Here is a 19,677-nt window from a genome sequence, read left to right as displayed (position 1 = left end):
CCCGCCCGCGCCCCGCCATCGCCGCGCGCCGGACGTGACGCAGGCGGGGCGCGGTCCTGGCAGGGGTGAGCGACGCCGCCCGCGCCATTTTCCGTGTCCCCGCCCCGGGCGGCGCTCAGCGGCCAGGACCCGGCGGCGCGTGCGCGCGGGGCGGGTCACGCGGGCGGCGGGCGCGCGCGGCATTGGCGGGCGCGCGGCGTGAGGTCATTTCCGGTGTGGGCCCGGGGAAGCGGAGCGGCCCCGAGACCGGAGCCGCCATGGCCTCGCTGCTCAAGGTGGACCCGGAGGTGAAGCTCAAGGTGCGCCCGCCCCGCTGCTCGCCCCGGCCTCGCCCGGTCCGGCCCGGCCGCCGCCTCCGCCCCTCCGGCCCGTGCCGAGCTCTGCCGGCGCCGGCCCGGGGCGGGGCGGGCTTGGGGCCGCCCCGCGGTGCCTCCCGGCCATTCCACCCTGCCCGCCGAGCGCGGCCCACCCGCCCCGACGAGCCCCCGGCGTCTCCACCTCCGCCCGGCCCCGCACGGCCTGGGGGGCGGGGATGCGGCCGGGCTGTGCTGGGGCCGCCCTGAGCCGTGCCCCGGCAGGACGTGGCCGCTGAGCCGGCCCGGCCCGGCGGGTCTCCCGCTCCGGGGGGAGCCGTGCGGTTTCCCGCAGCGCCCGGAGTGCGGGGTGGGCGGACAGAGCCGCTCTAGGGGTCCCCGGGCAGCTCCCGCTCGGTATTCGCAGACTCCTCCCGTTTCCCGGGAGGGCGGGGGCTGTGCCGGGGGGTTCGTGCGGCTGCGGCCTCCCCGCTGTTCAAGGCCGACCCTGACCTGTCCCTGTTTCGTTCTGTAGGTTGACTCCTTCAGGGAGCGGATCACGAGTGAGGTGAGTGTCACAGGTCGGGAAGGAAAGAGGGTTTTTGGCCGTATCTTTCTGACAAACTCCACTGTGGGTTGAGCCTGCCCTGGAAGCTTAGCAACACCCAGGGCATCAGTCACCCGCTGCAGTGAGGTTCCTGAGCCTCGTGGCTCTCTTCTCACCTGAGCTTTGTTTGGCTTGGCAGCAGGAAGAACTTGGGTTCTTTCTATTTCCTGCTCATGCACAGATGATTTCCTGGTGTTCTTGCCTGCCAGTGAGAGCTGTGTGCCCTTCTTTCACACCGATGTTTGTTCTTTTTCTCTTAGGCTGAGGACCTCGTAGCAAACTTTTTTCCAAAGAAGCTGTTAGAGCTCGATGGATTCCTTAAGGTAGGGTGTGCCTTGTGCTTTATATCCTTTTCTATTTTCAGCTACATTTTAAAAGTGATGTGGCAGGTCTCTTCAGGGGTGTTTTCTATGCATTTCACCTCTTTGCAGAGACACAAGACAGCAGCTAGTTGCTCACCTGCAGTGCTGTTGGCTCTGGAGGGGTGTGCTGCCTTTTGCAGTTTGCTTTGTGTGATCTCTCATATTAATCTCTCCATGTTCCCCATTGTCCCTGGCAGTGCTGGGGGCTCACAGGGACACCAATAACTCACCATGGCCCTGTGCCCCTGGGTGGGGGGGTCACAGCCTATTGCCAGGCTTTTGGTCTTCATTCATCCTAATTTTACACTTGGACAAGAGGGAGGCCTCAATCTTTTGTTTTCTTCTTGTGTTTGGCGTGGCAGAATTTATTAGTTTATAATCAAATAACAAATCTGCTTTGCTTTGCAGGAACCCATCCTGAATATTCATGATCTTACTCAGATCCATTCGGACATGAACCTCCCAGTGCCTGACCCAATTCTTCTCACCAACAGCCACGATGGACTGGATGGGGTAAGGTTACTCTCTCTGGCTGTGATCCCAGCTTCTGTTAAAACTGCATGGTTTGCTCTGTGTTGGGGTAGAATATTCTTATTTAATTTATTCTTATTTAATAAGGCCTTGGTCCAGAGGCTTTTAGAGATTGATCTCTCAAGCCTGGGAAGTCTGCTGGAGGTAACACTGCTCTGCAGTCCTTCCTGGGCTTTAAGGAAGAATGCTTAGGAACCAGGAACGTGGCAGGGCTCTAAGTTTTCCTTTTTTTCCTTTGCAACGCTTTTACAGCTTACGACTAGTTTGTGAGTAAAACATTTTGTATATTTTAGCCAAATATGAAAAAGAGGAAGCTGGAAGACCACGAAGAGACCTTTCAGGGTAAGAATCCCCGAGTCCCTTGTATTGCTGCCTGCCCCCTGAACTGCTGCACTGAGCCTTGGGGATTGCCCTGCCCTGACAGCAGCTGCTGCTCATACGGGTCAGAGCCTGACCTACAGATGTTTTGATGTGGAGAAGTCAGGTTCCAGCTCCTAGAAGCATAATTAGTACTTCTCTGATAGACATAAGTAGTACTTGGCTGGATTTTGGCCTGCTGACAGAAGCAGCTGATCTCCTAGTGACTCTGTGCAGTTCCTCTCTTTGTCTGGAAGAAGATTCCAGGCTTTGGATTAAGCTGAGACAGAACGTGTGCACCAGGAAAACCCTCTGTGCTCAGCATCCTCGAGCTTTTCAGTCTCATCCTGCTCTGTGTTTTCTCTTTTCCTTCCCTTGTGGTCACTGCTGTTATCCCATGCCCTGTTTCCCGTTCCCTACAGGTGGCCATAGCCTGGCTCAGTTTTTTTCTGGTTTTGGTGGGAGATGAGTGAGGCTGAGGTGGCTCCTTGGCCCAGCCCTGGCGCGGCCGTTCCTGCCAGTCACTGACGCCGCGGGTTTGTCTCTGCCACAGGTACCAAAGTGTTTGTGATGCCCAATGGGATGCTGAAGAGCAACCAGCAGCTGGTGGACATCATTGAGAAAGTGAAACCAGAAATCAGGCTGCTCATTGAGAAGTGCAATACGGTGGGTGTGAGCCTGGAGTAAGGGGAGGCAGCACAGGGTGGTTTTACTGCTGGAGAGGTGGAGCTGGGAAAGGAGCAGGTCCCTCTGTACTGTAGATGAGGAAAAGCTGGGCTTTGTCCTATGTGACAGGGGCTGGGAGGCAGGTGAAACCCTTGGGGAGCTCCATTGTTCACCAGAAGGAGAAGAATGTCTGTTATCAGGCATGATGAGGCTTTGCTTTGCCCTTCTAATGCACAGGCACAGACTCCTACCAAGTGCTCCTGCGGTGTGGTGAGGAGAGCTTCCCATGGGAAGATTGGCCTGTGCTGGCTTGCATGGCATTCCAGCCATGTGGGAAGTGATCTTGGAAGTGTTATAGGTGCATAAGGGACCTGGAGCAGTTTATCATGAGCTGTATGGCGAAGGCAGGGTCCTGGGAGGCTTTTGCTGACATTTCTGAGAGAACTCTTCATGCAGATGTTGGCATTGGTCAGTGTCGTGATCTCTCCATTGCAGGTCAAAATGTGGGTGCAGCTTCTCATTCCCAGGATAGAGGATGGGAACAACTTTGGTGTTTCTATTCAGGTAAGGCGCTGCTTTGTGCTCCAGGGACTTGTATCTCTGAGGTTCCTCTGAATCTTTCAGTTTGTGGTGTCCAGCAGCTGCAGTCATGGGGTTAGCTTAGGTTTTCAAACCCAAAGCTGAATGTGATGCTGCTGAGACAGGGCTTGCTCCCCAAGCCCTGAAGGCCAGCTGCAGCCTACTGGAGCTTCTTGTCTCCCCTGCAGGAAGAAACAGTTGCTGAGCTTCGGACTGTGGAGAGTGAGGCAGCATCTTACCTGGACCAGATTTCTAGGTAGGCACACCAGAACAGACTTATTTTTTGGAATCTCCTTGGAAAAGGAATGTGTTTGGGAAAGGTCCCCCAGCTGTTGTTACAGAGCAGCTTGGACCTGAAAATAATCCTGGTGCTGTTTATCTGAGCTTTAATCTCTTTTCCTGCCAGATACTATATCACAAGAGCAAAGTTGGTTTCCAAAATAGCCAAGTACCCTCATGTGGTAAGTCACAGGGACATGGAGATTTACACGTTGGTGCTGCTGCTTCTTGGGACTCTTTGAGCTGCTTTGTCACTGTCCTTTCTGAGCTGAGGGTGCTGGGGGAAGAGGGGGGATCATAGAAGGATTGAGGGCAGCAAGCTGCAGGTGGAGGGGTTCCTTTTTGGAGGGTGTGGGAGGCCAGGCTGAGCCGTGTCCGCTCCCCGCAGGAGGATTATCGCCGCACCGTCACGGAGATCGACGAGAAGGAGTACATTAGTCTGCGCCTCATCATTTCAGAGCTGAGAAATCAATATGTGAGTGAAAACACAGAGCTCACACTGGCTCCTCATGGCTGGAGAGCCCTTGTGATCCTGCTGCTGCTCCTCTCCCCTTTCCCCCTGAGCGTGGCCACTCCTGGCAGGAGGCCTGACTGCTTCCTGCTTTGGCTCCAGCCAGACGAGCCCACTATTGCTTCTCCTAGAGATGGAGATGTTTCCAGCAGTGTTCAGAGGGCCCTAGTGCAAAATGTTCATGCCCCCTCTGGGAAGCTGATCCTGAGCTCTTCATACAGTAAAAGCCAATCCTAGGGTTTCTAGGTTTTATTTGAATAAATGTTTTTGTGTTACATGTACTGGCTTCTGTAAGGTCTGGCTGAAGGAAGCCCCTTATCTTAACCAAGTGTGTGCTTATCACAAGGGTTGAGGATGGTGCCAAAGGGAGTGGTGCTGCTGTGGTAGCCAGTGTTTATGGTGAAAGCTGGATGGCTTCCTCTCTGAGTCCTGCTCTTCTTTTTTGCAGGTCACTTTGCATGACATGATCCTTAAAAACATTGAGAAGATCAAGAGGCCTCGGAGCAGCAATGCTGAGACCCTCTATTAAGTGTCAACGTTTGAACTTGAGAACTGTTCAGTCAACTAAAGACCGTCATTGCCTTGGTTTGTTACGTGACTATCGAGATGGGAAACTGGCTGGAAATAGTATTGCATTCTTAGTTAAACTCTAAAGAAATTCTTGCCTAGTTTTGTGATTGGTTTTGTTCAGGTCTCAGGAGCTCTCCCTCTTCCTCTAGTCACTGGTAGTAGAGGCCATGCTGCATTGGGTGCCCCAGAGGCTGCTGCAGCCAGGCAGGGACATTCCTTCATGCCTTGCTTCCTACCTGAGTGGGAACACTATAGACCAAGCCCTTGTCCTGTCCCATCTCTTGTCTGGTGGCTGCACTGGGGTCTCTGGAACAGGGCAAACAGCCCAGCACGAGGGCAGGCCCAGCAGTGCCACAGCAGGGAAGCTCTCTCCCCACTGCTGGCTGTGGCCAGGCCCCTCTGTCACCAGCTCTGCACTGACCAGGGACCCTGCCCCTTGGCAGGTGTGCTCTGGTGCCACTGAGCCATCTGCACTCCCTTTCTGGCTCTCTCCTGGCTCAGCAGAGCCTGCCCCACAGGTCTCTGCCTCCCCAGTGCTGTCTGGATCAGTGCAGAGCATGGGGCAAATGCTTGGAACTAGAGCTGGTGCTGTCATGAGCTCAGGTGGCTTCTGCCATTTGACTAGAGCCACTTTCCTGGCTAAAACCAATGTTCTTTCACATACATCCCAATTGCCCCTTCAGCATGGGTTGCTTTTGCCTGGGCTGAGGGAAGGGATGGGCTGGAGATCTGATGCTAAAGTCCTAAAATATCTCTGCATGTGATCAGACTGAGTCCCCCTGACCCTGGCAGTGCTCCCTGGTGCCTGGGCAGAGCAGGCTGGTTGCCACAGCTGCCTGCCACAGCTGGTGCTTGACGGTGAGGGTGGCTGATACCCACCTGGTACCTTGCAGACCTTGCAGTCTTTCCCCTGCAAAGGGCACACTCCTGTGCCTCGTGACTCCTCTTAAGCTGCCAGAACATTTCGTGGTCCATTACAAACCCCTTTGGAAATGACTGGTTGTATTGCGTCAGTTTTTGTGTGTGGCAAGTGGGCCCATAACGCTGCAGGCTTCGAAATTTTCTTATTTATAGTATTTCTACTTAAGTCCCCTAATCAGGGAACGTTAAATCATTTGTTTCAGGAACCTTGCTGTTTCCCAGGTCTCGCTGTTACACCTGTATATTCTTATTGTGCAGTAGCCTTAAGAGTTGTGTTAATCTCATTGTAACAACAGTGACAAATGGAATGAACTTTCCTCCTTTATTTTTTTTACTTTGTTTTTAGTTTTTTGGGTTTTTTTTTCTTTCTCTGCTTCCACATCTAAGAGCCATGTTGTCTCTTGCTGGTTTCCCAGGGATTTGCCCAGAGTGTGGCGGGCTGCTGGCCCTTGCTATAGACTCTTCTGTTGTTGTTTGTAGTAAGTCAACTCTTAGTCTTCCCGCTAATAAATATTCAGTAACAAACCAACTGCGTTGAGCTGCTGTCTGGGAGCAGCACTTCCCCTTGTGTTTCTTTGTATTGATTCCTTTTAATTTGTTCAGCTTTCTTTGCAAGATGAACGTATGTAAACTTTTACCATGTCAAGAAATTAAAATAAGGTACTTGGAATTCTTTCAAGGCAGCCCCCTGTGTGTGATGCTGGGCTCTTAGGCTGTGCAGTTTTAGTGTCCTATTCTGGTTCTGCCTTTTTCACCTTCAGTTGCTCCTTCCCTTCATTCTCCTCATTCCTCTTTTTTGACTGTTATAAACTAATCTGCTGTGTAGGTTGTTTCTGTTCCTTCAGCATGCCTCACATTGGGCATGATTTTGCCCATGGCCTTGGGGTTTGATGCAATCGGTGCCATCTCAGCCCAGTGTGTGACTTGGGCTGTCCCAGTTCAAATAGCCATGGGGACGTTGCATGGTGTTTCTCTGAGCCTGCAGTTGCTCCAGGGTTTCTCTGCCAGGCAGATGTTTTCTGGGCAGGTGTCTCTTGGCTGTCCTGGATACAGCACCTGGTGTCTCTGTGGGGCACAGAGTCTCTTGCTCCTGGCTGCTCCCTGTGTGTGGTACCCAAGGAGCCCTGCTGTCCCCAGCCACAGTGCCCTTTGTTCTGCTGGGGGTTGTCCTGTTCCTGCCTTCCCTCCATGCTGGGGCACAGAGCCCTCTTGAGGGGCACTCCAGGCTTTCCTGAGTGTCCTGCCCCCAGCTGCAGGGCTGCAGCCCCTCTGAGCCAACCCCTGCCTGTCCTGGTCACGGTGCTGCTCAGCAGAGTCTGACTGGCCCTGGGAGCAGCTCCTGCAGGCTGGGGCTCCCAGCTGTGGCACCTCTGGCTGCCCAACAACAGGAGCAGCCACTTGTGCAGGAAAGTTCCTGTGGTGTGGGAAAGCCCTGCAGGTGCCTGACCCGTGCAGGGAGGGGGGCACTGAGCTGCAAACAAGTCTCAGGGCCAAGGCAGCTGGATCAGAGCCCAAAGGAAGGACTTGCTGGCAGGACTTGGTGTGGTGCAGCATGAGGGGCTCCCCCTGACCACAATCAAAAAACCTGAACTCCCAGGAAGCCAGTGCCAGCACTCCTGTGGAAGGATGGAGCATCCAGGACAATAGTCTGGGCAGGTGCTGGCAGGGAGTGGGGTTCATCCCTGGGAGCAGGGGAGGGTTTGTTGTCTGTCTGTGATCCCAGTGAGGCTGGGAGCACTCACAGTGTGCAGTCAGGGCTCCGCCTCACCGGTCCTTGAGACATCCCAGCTTAAGTGCAGGAGAGGAGAATAATGGCTCAGCAGCTGTGTGCAGCCACAGGCACTGCCAGCAGCACAGCTGGAACAGAGGAAGGGTCAGGCAGGTTCCACTGTTATGCTTTGCATAAATTGACCCCATGAGGTGAGGCTTTGGGAGTGGGAGCTTTCTAAAGTCTGAGCTCTGTTTTGGGGCTTGCTCAAGCCTTGTCAATGTTGGGAGTGTGGGCAGGGGGTTTTCCTACTCTGCCGTTTCCCCAACAGTTGCTGCCTCTGAGTTTCCCCAAGCCAAAACCTGTCTGCGTCTGGTTTGGGTTTCAGTAAATTTTAGGTGCTATTTTTTGCCACCTCTACCTTTCTGTGTGCGTGAAAAACAGCATTCCCATCTCCCTTGCTCTGTTTGGGTAATGTGGGCAATTTAGCAAATACAAGGTGGGCAGTGCCTAAAAGCAACCACAGAGCCAAAATAAAACATGGGTAGGATGTGAGTTCTGCATATGGGATGTGGGTCAGTGATGGGCTGATCACACTGGGGACTGACATGTGGGAAGCAGTACGTGCACTGAGCAGGTCATAAACAAGTTACACTGCTGTTACAGAGACGTGCAATTTCTTTAATTCTAGGTTAGCTTTAAGCTGCTGCAGGCTCCTTTTGGAGAGGGTACACGAGCAATTCCATGGTGTGTTTGGCCCCCAAAGATCCCTCATTGCTTTTCATCAGGCAGCCATTGACACAGGTTCTGGCTCTGCAGACTTAGTTAATTACTCTGCATCCTGAAATTCCTATTGCAAGATGAAGGTGGATTTAGGGATGTTTTGTTTATTCTGAAACAGCTCTAAAACAGAGTTGGAAAAGTACAACAGAAACATACAGTACTAAAAAGCCTGGAATCAGATAAGGCCTCCATGGCACAGGCTCTGCAGTGGGGCAGAGGCAATGCAGAAAGCTGCCATCCTTATCCAGCAGCCCTGGGGTGTGTGCTGTGGTTGGTTTGTCATGGGGATGTCAGTACATATTAGGGTTTCTCTTTCTTTCCAAGCCCCCAACATGCAGAGAACCAGGAGTGTTCCCACACTCTATTTTTGGATCTCTTTCAGCCCAGCTGCAGGGTTGAGTTGTGATTTGTGGGGCAGGAAGGCCTGTGGAGTTTTCTTAAACTACTGCTGTGCTGCTTGGAAAGGGCCCTTCTGTAATTGCAGCCTGTGCCGTGGCTTTGAGGAGCTGGAGATGCAAACCCAAGAGGCAAAGTCAGACCTGAACAATCTGCTCTTTATGTGCTTCTTGAAGGAAAGGTCCACGTGAGCTTTGTTGAGCAGCCCTGGAGGTTCTGCCGCAGTCTCACCTTGGCTGTGCTTGTGTGTGGTGGCAGAACACTTGTCCCATTGCTGGGAGGCAGCAGGTATGTCCTGGCTGTGCTCCAAACCTCATCCAGGTCAGCAGTGCTTCTGCTCTGTGCTCCAAACCTGATCCAGGACAGCAGTGCTTCTGCTCTGCACTCCAAGTGAAATGGGCACCATGTTCCAGGCCAAAACCAAAAGGGAATTTTTCTTCCAAGCCTAATCCCAGGTAATCCTTGAAGCCTCACTGACTTCATGGATTGAAAGACTGGCTTGGAAATCGGCACTGCTTTGCCTTGTTTGGGGTTACTCAGAGGCATTTGATTCTGCTGCTGTGAGCCGATGAGAGCAGGTACTTGTGCCTCCTGTGCCTGCTATCCCATGCAGCCATGGCTCTGTTCTTTCTGTCCTGCCCTGCCCATTGCTGTGTCCATGCTGCAGTGAGCCCCTTTGCTGGCACTGTGACTGTGCCAAGCAATTGCTGTGGTTCTGAGGCTCTCCCGGTGTGGCAGCTGGTCCTGTGTGCTGGCACAGAGAGGATGAGTGTGTCCCTGGGCTCATACTGCCCTGAAGAAGGCTCAGGCTGGCAGTGGTGGTGAGGATAATGGAGTGTGTCCCAAGGCAACGTGGCCTTCTGCCTCCCAGCGTGGTGTCTGAGCACGGCCAGAGGACCACAGAGGGGCTGAGCCCCAGGCAGGATCTGCCACAGAGGGAGGACCAGGGATGTTGGGTGCTGCCTCCCATCAGGAAACTGACGCAAGGAAGAGAAGAGGAGGGTGAGGTGAGGTGAGGCTGGCAGCAGGAGTGGAAATTTTGGGTTGAATCTCCAGCCCTGGTTCTCTTGGATGCCTCATCCTACTCAGCACCAGCTCCGGGACTGCAGCCAAGGTGGTGCGTCTTGTCTACCCTGAGCATCTGCTGCGTGGCAGGATGGAGCACCAAGTCCTTCTGGCTGCCCTGTTCTGCCAATGCCTGTGAACAGCACTGTGAGGCCAGCAGGGACTGTCATTGGGGTGGCAGAGGACAGCTGTGGCTGCCCAGCCTGGGCACTGTGGCTTGGCAGCACTGATAGCAGGCACTGCCCTCAGCTGCTGCCAGATGCAGGTTCAGGGTTGTTCTGTCCTTGAGGGAACCTCTTGGAAGCTGCACCTCAGTTCATCTGTGAGTTGGATGCAGAGACAAAGGCTGGATGGTCCTGTGACTGCAATGCTGGGGATGAATTGACTCAGAGCTGTTCTGAGGTGCAAACTAAGAGCTGATTGTTCACAGCGCGTTGGGGCCCGATTCTCATCCTGAACTACAACTCCATGCCTGCCAAAGTTTTTCTACTGCTACACAGAAGGATGTGTTTTCAGTGAAGGCTTCCATGTGGAAGACTGAAAAAAATTAAATAAAAAGTAACTCCAAGCTTGGAATGGTGCTGCCAGGGAGAATGTTTACAAGGAAGCAGCCTGATAAACAAGGAAAATCGGTGAGTTTTAAAGAGGTGAAATTGTACAGTGTGGCAACAATTCCCAGCTTGTCAGAGCCTCACAGTGGTCACAGCCACCTCAGGCTGACTGCAGGATCTCCGTTTTTACAGGCAGCCTCAGGAAACCAGGCTGGACTGAAAAAGTAACGGAATTATGTGGAACTTGTCTGAGTCACTGACCCTACATCTCCACAAGTTCTTTCAGGGCACTGCTATGAAGGAGGACAGAAGAGACTGCAACTGAGTGGAGATCTGCCCTTTCTGGTCACCAAGGGTTTCAGATCTCCTCCCCTAGCCTCTCCCAGTCTTTTGTACTTTCTGTGCTAATCCATCCAGTGCAGCATACACTGACAGAGGCAGGAGCTGGAAAGTTTCCTCCGAAAGCCTCTGAATGCTGCTGGACCAGCCGCAGACATGAACCTGAAAACTGTGCTCATCCTCCTTGGTCTGGCCTTAGCCACAATATTTGCTTTGGTCTGTGTGTTGCTGACCAGAGAAAGGAGCCCCAGCACCTGCCAGCACCTGCCCCCGGAGCAGGAGGACGTGGAGGATGACAAGAGCCTGGTGTTTGCTGACCTGACAGCTGAGGAGATGTCCCAGGTGGTGCGGTACCTGCAGGAACACCTCGGGGTGCCACTGGTGGAGGCGTCGCGCGCCAAACCCTCGGAGAACTGCATTGCCTGGGTGGATGTGCAGGTCCCCACCAAGGCAGAGGTGCTGCGGTTCCTGGATGGCGGTGGGGCCCGTCCCTTCCGAGAGGCCCTGGCTGTGCTGTACTTTGGGAACCAGCCAGAGCCCAACATCACCGAGTATGTGGTGGGGCCGCTGCCGGTGCCGGCGTATCACCGGGACGTGACAGTGCAGAGGTACGGGGGGAAGGTGCCCTACCACCGCAGACCCACGCTGGCTGTGGAATACAAGGAGATTGGGGTATTTCTGAAGAGCCAGGTGTTTCCCTCAGCTCCAGCTTTCATGCGACAAGTAATGGAGTATGATGGAACCAATCTTGCATTTGTGACAGCTGCTCCTCGCGGGTTCCAGTCTGGAGATCGCGTGACCTGGTTTGTGGTGTTTCAGAACGTGAGCGGATTCTTTGTGCACCCGGTGGGGCTGGAGGTGCTGGTGGATCACAGCAGCCTGGACACGTCGCAGTGGGCGGTGAGCAGGGTCTTCTACAATGGGCAGTACTACAGGGACATGGCTCAGCTGGAGAGTGCCTACGTGCAGGGCCGGATCAGCGTGGAGAAGGTGAGGAAGGCAGCGTGGGACGGGGACTTCTCGTCCATGAAGCCTCGGGCGCCTCGGGCCGCGCTGTTCCCGGTGCAGTTTGAGCCGCAGGGTCCCCGCTACAGCGTCAGGAAGAACCAGGTGTTGTTCCAGGGCTGGAGCTTTGCCTTTGGGATGAGCGTGAGCACGGGGCTGCGGCTGTTTGACATCCGACACAAGGGGGAGAGGGTTGCCTATGAGATCAGTGTCCAGGAGGCGCTGTCAGTGTACGGCTCCAACTGCCCGGGCGGGATGTCCACGCGCTACATGGATGGCAGCTTTGGCCTGGGCCGCTACACCTCGCCCCTGGTGCCAGGGGTGGACTGCCCCTACCTGGCCACCTATGTGGACACTCAATCTCTGTCGGACAGCCTGAAGCCCAGGAAGAGGAAGGCTTCCATCTGCATCTTTGAGCACAACCTGGGCTCCCCTCTGAGGCGCCACTACTCCAACCTGCAGTCGCTCTACTACGGGGGGCTGGTCAACTCCGCTCTGGTCATTCGGTCCATCGCCACCGTGGGCAACTATGACTATGTGTGGGACTTCATCTTCTACCAGAACGGGGCCATTGAGGGCAAGGTGCAGGCCACGGGGTACCCAAGCTCATCCTTTCTTCATGGTGATGGGCTGAGATATGGCAATAGGCTTTGGGAGCACACCCTGGGTACGATACACACCCACTTTGTCAACTATAAAGTGGACTTGGATGTGGGAGGTAGGTCTGGAACTTCTTTTCATGCCTGACATTGTTCTGATAAAGAGCTTTGAGGTTTTCCTCCTTGTCCCTACAGTCCCTGATAACTGTCATCAGAACTCTGCTTCTTTATTCTCCTAACCTCTTCTTTCATTGCAAAATTATTTTTCAATATATGAAACAGTCTGTCAAGGTCATTGGGTGGAAAGCAGTGGGAATTTCTGGGAGCTCTGTGTTCAGCTCAGGGAAAGTATGAAAGGTAGCAGCTGAAAAATGTTTGTGTTTCCCTGAGGCCTCATGTCTGGCACGGTGTGTGTTGCCATAGGCACGGGCGGGCAGACAGGGAGTTGGCCCTGTCTGAGCACAGACAATGTGAGCCTGCATTTGCAGCGCCTGATGCTGGTCCTGGCACTCCTTCTCCCTTGGGAAAAATCCTCTTAGTCTCTCACTGCCCCATGTAAAAGCAGGGTAGCTGTCCTGGTGCTCTGTGGGGCTGAGCTCCTGCAGCTCTCTCCCATTCTTCCCTTGAGGAAACACTTGAGCATTGCAGCCCATGTTATGAAGCCACTACAGCGACCCAGCGAGTTCCCCTGCTCCCATGTGCAGTCACAGTCTGGCAGTGGATGTGTGCACAGGGTTAGCTGAACCCAGGAGCAGCCCCTGGCTCACAGTGAAGTGCTGGCAGCCCCCTTGGGATGCTCAGCCTCAGGACCATCTTTGAGTCCACCAGAAGGTGACTTCAGCACCTGCAGCCCGGGGACATTGTGGACACACATGGGGTTATTGACAACCACTTCTGTAAAAGGCGGGGGAAAATGTTTTACATCTGCACAGGACCCAAGAGGTCGCTGGTGGGCAGCGGCTACGTCTGAACCAGCCCAAAGAGAAGCACAGCCCCAGGGATCCCGTCTGTCTCCTGGATTGTGGACAGTAACCTCAGAGCTATGTTGGTGAAGCTGCAGCTAACCCCAGAGCAAGCATTGGGTCCCAGCCCGTGTCCTCCTGTCATGCAGGGGTTTGTGTGGCCTTGAATGGTGCTGCTGCTGTTGTTATGGTGGAAATCGGGGCTGATACCGGTTCCTTCCTGTATGCAAGGATTGTGAGCATGCTAAAATACAGTTCCTGTGTGGGGCAAGGTCCTTTTCTGTGACTTCAATGCCCCTCAGTGCCCCTCTCTGTTTACAGAGCCTGAGCCCTGACTGCTGTAAAATGCTCCTGAGTAGAGTTGTGTAAATCTCAGACTTGTTCCCTGTGGTGAGAGGGGAGCCGTGTTCCAGGCAAGAGGGTTCGGGGCCATGCAGGGAGCTTGAGCAGTTCCCACAGGAGCCCCTGTGTCACAGCTGAAGTGAGTCATTGCCCACACAGGCTCTTGGATGTTGATCTGAGGCTGGTGTGGGGCTTGCAGGGAAAAAGTGCAATTATTTCCTCATTGGAAGTGAGCAGGAAAACCTAATTCCTAAATTAACACAAATGCAAATGAGGTGAATTGCACCAGTGCTGTGGTGGTTCTGGCCCCTCCTGCCTGTGACTCAGACTCTCCCCAAGAGGAAGGAGTTTGGTGGGCCCTGGTCTCCAAAAATCCATCCTTGCTGTTGTGTGGGGCCAGGAGCCATGGGGGATCCTGGCAGGAGCTGATGGCCCTGCAGGAGCAGCCACCTCACACCATTTCTGTCCAGGGCAGCCCTTGTGCAAAGATCATCTCTGCTGGAATGGGACAGGAATGGTTCAGCAAGTGCTGCCTTTTCTCACCAGGGAGCTGCCTCTGATCTGCCCACAGCTAGGGCCAGGCTGGAGCTGCCAGGTCTGTTGCTTCAGGGCTGGGAAGGACTTGGAGGCAACAGAGAATGGTGACAGGAAGAACTGGCATGTGGAGGTGCAGGGAGCCAGCAGGTCCTGGGCTGTGCCAGCATAGACTGGCCCCTCAGGGGAGTGGAGCTGGTCTGGGGACACTGGGTGCAGAAGGGCCAGGCTGGCTGAGCCTTCCCCTATGGCATCACCACGATCCCACAGGAGACAGAGATGGAGCATCCTGAGAAACACTGAAAGGAACAAAGGCCCTTAGGACGGATGAGACTGGAGCTCTTTTTGGTGTCACCCTGCAGCAGAAAAACCCGTCAGTATCTTGGTGAGTGACGCAGGCACTGGCTCCCTGGCTAGATCCTTTAGTACTTGTGGGGTGGGGAGGAAACAAGCCAAACTGGCTGGGGCCTGTGATCTCCTCTCAGAGCCCCACAGGAGCTACAAGTTCCCTCCCCACCTCACAAGCATTGCTGTTACGCCCACAGTTGCAAATGAATAAAGAGCCTGGTCTGCAGGTGAGGATTCTTCACTCTGGATTCTTCAGCCAAACTGCGTGTGCTGTCACTGCACTCAGAGTGATGAACCCCAAACTTCCCTACGTTCTCCTGGTGGGGGCTGCAGTGATAATCTTCATTCTGTCCTGCATGCTGCTGAGCAAGGGTGGGCGATTGCCCAGCTGTGAATCCCAGCCCGGCGTCGTGGAGAAGACAGGATCCATGAGCCAGAGCCTGGTGTTTGCTGACCTGACAGCTGAGGAGATGTCCCAGGTGGTGCGGTACCTGCAGGAACACCTCGGGGTGCCGCTGGTGGAGGCGTCGCGCGCCAAACCCTCGGAGAACTGCATTGCCTGGGTGGATGTGCAGGTCCCCACCAAGGCAGAGGTGCTGCGGTTCCTGGATGGTGGTGGGGCCTGTCCCCCCCGAGAGGCCCTGGCTGTGCTGTACTTTGGGAACCAGCCAGAGCCCAACATCACCGAGTACGTGGTGGGGCCGCTGCCGGTGCCGGTGTACCACCAAGACGTGACGGTGCAGAGGTATGGGGGGAAGGTGCCCTACCACCGCAGACCAATGCTGGGCAGTGAGTACGAGCAGCTGAGAGTGTTCTTGGAGTCAAAGGCATTTGCTGCAGCACCGACATTCCTGCGAGAAGTCCTTGAGTACGACAGGACCAATGTGGCGTTTCAGACCACAGTCCCTCATGGGTTCCAGTCTGGAGATCGCGTGACCTGGTTTGTGGTGTTTCAGAACGTGAGCGGATTCTTTGTGCACCCGGTGGGGCTGGAGGTGCTGGTGGATCACAGCAGCCTGGACACGTCGCAGTGGGCGGTGAGCAGGGTCTTCTACAATGGGCAGTACTACAGGGACATGGCTCAGCTGGAGAGTGCCTACGTGCAGGGCCGGATCAGCGTGGAGAAGGTGAGGAAGGCAGCGTGGGACGGGGACTTCTCGTCCATGAAGCCTCGGGCGCCTCGGGCCGCGCTGTTCCCGGTGCAGTTTGAGCCGCAGGGTCCCCGCTACAGCGTCAGGAGGAACCAGGTGTTGTTCCAGGGCTGGAGCTTTGCCTTTGGGATGAGCGTGAGCACGGGGCTGCGGCTGTTTGACATCCGACACAAGGGGGAGAGGGTTGCCTATGAGATCAGTGTCCAGGAGGCGCTGTCAGTGTACGGCTCCAACTGCCCGGGCGGGATGTCCACGCGCTACATGGATGGCAGCTTTGGCCTGGGCCGCTACACCTCGCCCCTGGTGCCAGGGGTGGACTGCCCCTACCTGGCCACCTACGTGGACACACACTCTCTGTCGGACAGCCTGAGGCCCAGGAAGAGGAAGGCTTCCATCTGCATCTTTGAGCACAACCTGGGCTCCCCTCTGAGGCGCCACTACTCCAACCTGCAGTCGCTCTACTACGGGGGGCTGGTCAACTCCGCTCTGGTCATCCGGTCCATCGCCACCGTGGGCAACTATGACTATGTGTGGGACTTCATCTTTTACCAGAATGGGGCCATTGAGGGCAAGGTGCAGGCCACGGGGTACCCAAGCTCATCCTTTCTTCACGGTGATGGGCTGAGATATGGCAATAGGCTTTGGGAGCACACCCTGGGTACGATACACACCCAATTTTTCAACTATAAGGTGGACTTGGATGTGGGAGGTAGGTCTGGCTCTTGTCGCTCCTTTTTAAATAGTGCTCTCCAAATACTTTTAGACTCAAAAATACTTACGTTTTTGGTGGTGATACAGGTTTTCCTTTTCACTTGTTGAGCAGGGTGGTGTGCTTTCAGTGGGGGGTGGTGAAACTGCAGGAAGAGTGAGAAGGCAGATGAAATCAAACTGTCGCTGTTAATACTGCTATGGGAAATGTGGGCGTAATAGTTTTGCCCATGTGAGAAGAAGAAAGGAAATGAGCTCGGCTGTGCATGGATCTTCTTCTGTGGGGCTCAAATTATCATTGATGGCCACAGGTTCAGGTCTGAAATGGCTTTTTTGAAAGCTGAGAACTCACGTGTTAAAGGAACATAACACAGAGGGGCTTTGTCGTGGGACAGGCAGGAGGTGCTGAGAAATAACCCCTCTGCACAGGCACTGGCCATTGAATGCTCTCAGCAGCCTTTTTCCACCTTGCTCTCAGCTCAATTTGCTCTCATGCAAATCCTGTTGCTCCAAACCTTGTCCCCATGTCTCTTCTTTGTGACAGGGTCTGAGAACAGCACAACACTGCTCTTGTCTGTGATGTGCAAATGTGTGCAGCACCTGGACTGCTCCAGGTGCCTCCACTGTGCAGGATGAGCAGTAACAAAGCTTATGCTCTGGTTTAATTAGCCTATGGTTGCATGGGAAGCAAACCTGTTCTTCCGCCCTGGGGTGAGGTTCATCTCTTGTCCCCTTTTGTCTGTCATAGCATCTGCTGCAGAGTGGTGGTGCCTGGTTTGGACAAGTGTCCAGCCAGAGATCAACACATGGGGTGCTGTGATGGCATGTGGAGCTGCAGAGCAGCAGCTGCTCCTGGACAGGGCTGGTGCTCAGAACCCAGGGTGCAGGGAGGGACAACAGTGAGAGCAGGCACTGTGATGTCCTTGGGGAACAGGGGACTGTGAGGACTCTCCTCAGTGACTTTGTTTTGGCTTCACAGGGGTGAAAAACTCCCTTGTGGCCCATGACATGGCATTTGAGATGACACGGGCTCCCTGGAGCCCAGAGCAGCAGATAGAGCGGCCACGACTCACCAAGAAAGTCCTGGACACAGAAGACCAGGCTGCCTTCAGACTCCAGTCCAAGATTCCCAGATACATCTACTTCGCTGCCAACAGCAAAAACAAGTGGGGCCACCAGCGTGGTTACAGGATCCAGATCACCAGTTTTGCAGGGGACCACATCCCTGAAGCCAGCTCCATGGAGAGGGCCATCAGCTGGGCAAGGTCAGGCTGTTCTGGCTGGTGTGGCAGGTTCTCAGAGCCCTCAGCCCTGCCAGCTGGCAAGGCATTGCTGGATGTACCTTGATGGGAGGCATGGGGAAGCACTCCTCTTCTGGGGTTGCTCCATTGGAGCAGGCCTGTTCTCTGCAGGCTCTCAGGAGTTGATTTAGCTCTGCCCTGCCTTGGGGGGCTGCTCTTTTCTTGTCCTCAGGTACCAGCTGGCTGTCACCCGGAGGAAGGAGGAAGAGCCCACCAGCACCAGCATCTACAACCAGAACGACCCCTGGACACCCACTGTCACCTTTGCTGACTTCATCAACAACGAGACCATCACCAATGAGGTAAGCTGGGGTCCCCTGGGCTGGAATGTAGCACCCAGCCTCAGGCTCAATGGGAGCCCCAAGGAGCAGAGGAGGCTCCAGAACTGCCCCTGGGACAATGGGCCCAGCTGTGAGAGCAGCAGCCCAGAGGAAATTGGGTTTGAGCATCCCCTTCTGTGTGTCTGTGTGGTACTTTGGTCAGAGAACACAGAGAGTGCATGCAGAGCAGAAGTTTGTTTCTCCCTGTGGAGAAATGCTGGCAAAACATCGTGAAAGTCTCTGTGAGGCCATGGAGGTCAAAGCAAGGGCCCTTCCACTGGGTGTGTGTCTGCAGCCATGGCTGTGGCAGGTCTTTGGGGAAGGGAGGAGTTCTTTCCCAGGAGAGGGAAGGTTGGTGGGAATGCAGCTGGCTGGTGCCCATTGGGGTCCCCCTCCTTCTCTTCTGTCACTCCCCACTGCCCCATGTGTATTTTGGTCACTGTTGCTGCAGCTTCTGAAGTAACCCTGGGCTTGTGGCTCTTCCCTGCCTAGGATCTGGTTGCCTGGATAACTACTGGCTTCCTTCACATCCCACACTCTGAGGATATTCCCAACACTGTGACTGTGGGAAACTCGGTCGGTTTTCTCCTGAGACCCTACAACTACTATGACCTGGACCCCTCTATATACTCCCACGATGGTGTGTTTTTCACCAGCCAGCAGGACTTTACAGCATGTGAAATCAACCCTCTTGCCTGCTTGCCCAAAACTGCCTCTTGTTTGCCAAACTTCCCCCCATTCACCTATGATGGTTTTCAAAACATGAGCAGGCTTTAATGCTACAGGATGATGTGAAGAGATGTGGTCAGAGACACCAGGCTGACTGTTCTGTCTCTGATTTTCAGCTTTTTAGTGAAGTTGTCTCAATTTTCAGTTGTCCAGTGACTTCACATTTTATTGTTGCTTTTGAAATAGTGCTCTTGAAAAGGGAAGCATGATTTTCCTAGCATGATGTGAGATGGAAGTCTAAGTTATCTGTTAATTACTGAATTTGAGTCTGTCGCCAGAGGAAAGTGAAGAGAAAATCCTGTTCCTCTGCTGTAGAAGCAAGTGCTGTGTAGTGCATATCTCAGGTTAAAATAATGAAAATGGTGCTGGTCCAATGCTCTCAAGTGTCTCATTCTTACAACTTACTGCAGTGTCTCCTGGGGAGTGGTGCTGGTCTCTGCCCTGTCTCCTGTGCCCACAAACCAGCCCAACACTGTGGCTCTGGCTGTTTGTCAGGGCACAGGGATGTCCAGCTGGAGGGCAGGAGGGACAAGCTGGGGCATGCCCCAGGGCTCAGGGGCATGGACTGAGGTGGGCACTGGCACCCAGCCCTGTGGCTGTTGTGGGTCATGGTCAGGACTGGGTGGGTTGTGGCTCTCAGGCCCCCAGTGCCGTGCACAAGGGAGGGAACCTGACAGGACCTTGCAGGAAGGGGTCTCATGGCTGCTGGTGATGCAGCATGGCCAGTACCACTCCCTGTTGGCCAGGATGCTGGTTGGGCTCTGGTGCCCCTGTTCCTCTCCTTGCAGCCCCATCTGTGCTAGGATGTAACTCAGGATCAGTGGGCACCTTTGGAAGGTGACAAAGAGCTGTCCCCTCCTTCCTGGCTGCAGAACCACGGGGATGTTGGCAGCAGCAGGCACTGCTGCTTGGTGATGGCTGGGCTGTGTCAGGATGGGGCAGCGGTGCTGTGTTCAGCACTGCTCTGCACAGGGAAGGTTTATCTCTACAGCCACTGCTGCCTGCTCAGCATCTGTAGGGTTAAGAGTAGGAGGAGAAGGGAGATGTACTTACTTCCCCTGAATGACTGGATCCATCCTCTCCAAGCTCTGCAGTGTAGGATCTGGGACCAGAGGGGAAGGACAGATGTAGAAACATTGAGTTTACTTAAAATTATGACC

At 54.5% G+C, this 19,677-nt stretch overlaps 2 protein-coding genes across 3 annotated transcripts; both read left to right on the top strand.

Annotated features, from left to right (window-relative positions):
* The first annotated feature begins 186 nt into the window (after window positions 1-186).
* PSME3 (proteasome activator subunit 3) lies at window positions 187-6,205 on the top strand. Its single transcript, XM_083877595.1, has 11 exons — window positions 187-299; window positions 829-861; window positions 1,161-1,223; window positions 1,671-1,775; window positions 2,087-2,135; window positions 2,704-2,816; window positions 3,312-3,380; window positions 3,584-3,651; window positions 3,802-3,856; window positions 4,063-4,149; window positions 4,634-6,205. Exons 1-11 carry the CDS (start codon window positions 258-260, stop codon window positions 4,712-4,714), a joined length of 765 nt encoding a protein of 254 aa, XP_083733721.1. The 5' UTR covers window positions 187-257; the 3' UTR covers window positions 4,715-6,205.
* A 4,392-nt stretch (window positions 6,206-10,597) lies between these two features.
* Window positions 10,598-18,886, top strand: LOC310918540 (amine oxidase [copper-containing] 3-like). 2 transcript variants are annotated; one of them, XM_083877425.1, is made up of 4 exons: window positions 10,598-12,241; window positions 17,147-17,432; window positions 17,641-17,770; window positions 18,281-18,886. In XM_083877425.1, exons 1-4 carry the CDS (start codon window positions 10,675-10,677, stop codon window positions 18,563-18,565), a joined length of 2,268 nt encoding a protein of 755 aa, XP_083733551.1. In that variant the 5' UTR covers window positions 10,598-10,674; the 3' UTR covers window positions 18,566-18,886. The 2 variants fall into 2 exon arrangements, with proteins under 2 accessions (XP_083733551.1, XP_083733550.1); XM_083877424.1 differs by lacking the exon at window positions 10,598-12,241 and adding an exon at window positions 14,385-16,168.
* The last annotated feature ends 791 nt before the right edge of the window (window positions 18,887-19,677 follow it).

Source organism: Zosterops lateralis (assembly GCF_965231275.1).
Source record: "Zosterops lateralis genome assembly, chromosome: 24".
In the NCBI taxonomy this organism is placed as follows: Eukaryota; Metazoa; Chordata; class Aves; order Passeriformes; family Zosteropidae; genus Zosterops; species Zosterops lateralis.
Note: the sequence above shows the minus strand (reverse complement) of the source record. Positions and strands in the feature narration are given on the sequence as shown.

Bases quoted from the DNA above. Each gene is read 5' to 3' on its own strand.
- PSME3 (XM_083877595.1), top strand. From the start codon at position 258: ATGGCCTCGCTGCTCAAGGTGGACCCGGAGGTGAAGCTCAAG. The intron at 300-828 runs GTGCGCCCGCCC...TTCGTTCTGTAG, and splicing joins ACCCGGAGGTGAAGCTCAAG to GTTGACTCCTTCAGGGAGCG. The intron at 4,150-4,633 runs GTGAGTGAAAAC...TCTTTTTTGCAG, and splicing joins CAGAGCTGAGAAATCAATAT to GTCACTTTGCATGACATGAT.
- LOC310918540 (XM_083877424.1), top strand. From the start codon at position 14,512: ATGAATAAAGAGCCTGGTCTGCAGGTGAGGATTCTTCACTCTGGATTC. The intron at 17,433-17,640 runs GTCAGGCTGTTC...TCTTGTCCTCAG, and splicing joins AGGGCCATCAGCTGGGCAAG to GTACCAGCTGGCTGTCACCC. The intron at 17,771-18,280 runs GTAAGCTGGGGT...TTCCCTGCCTAG, and splicing joins ACGAGACCATCACCAATGAG to GATCTGGTTGCCTGGATAAC.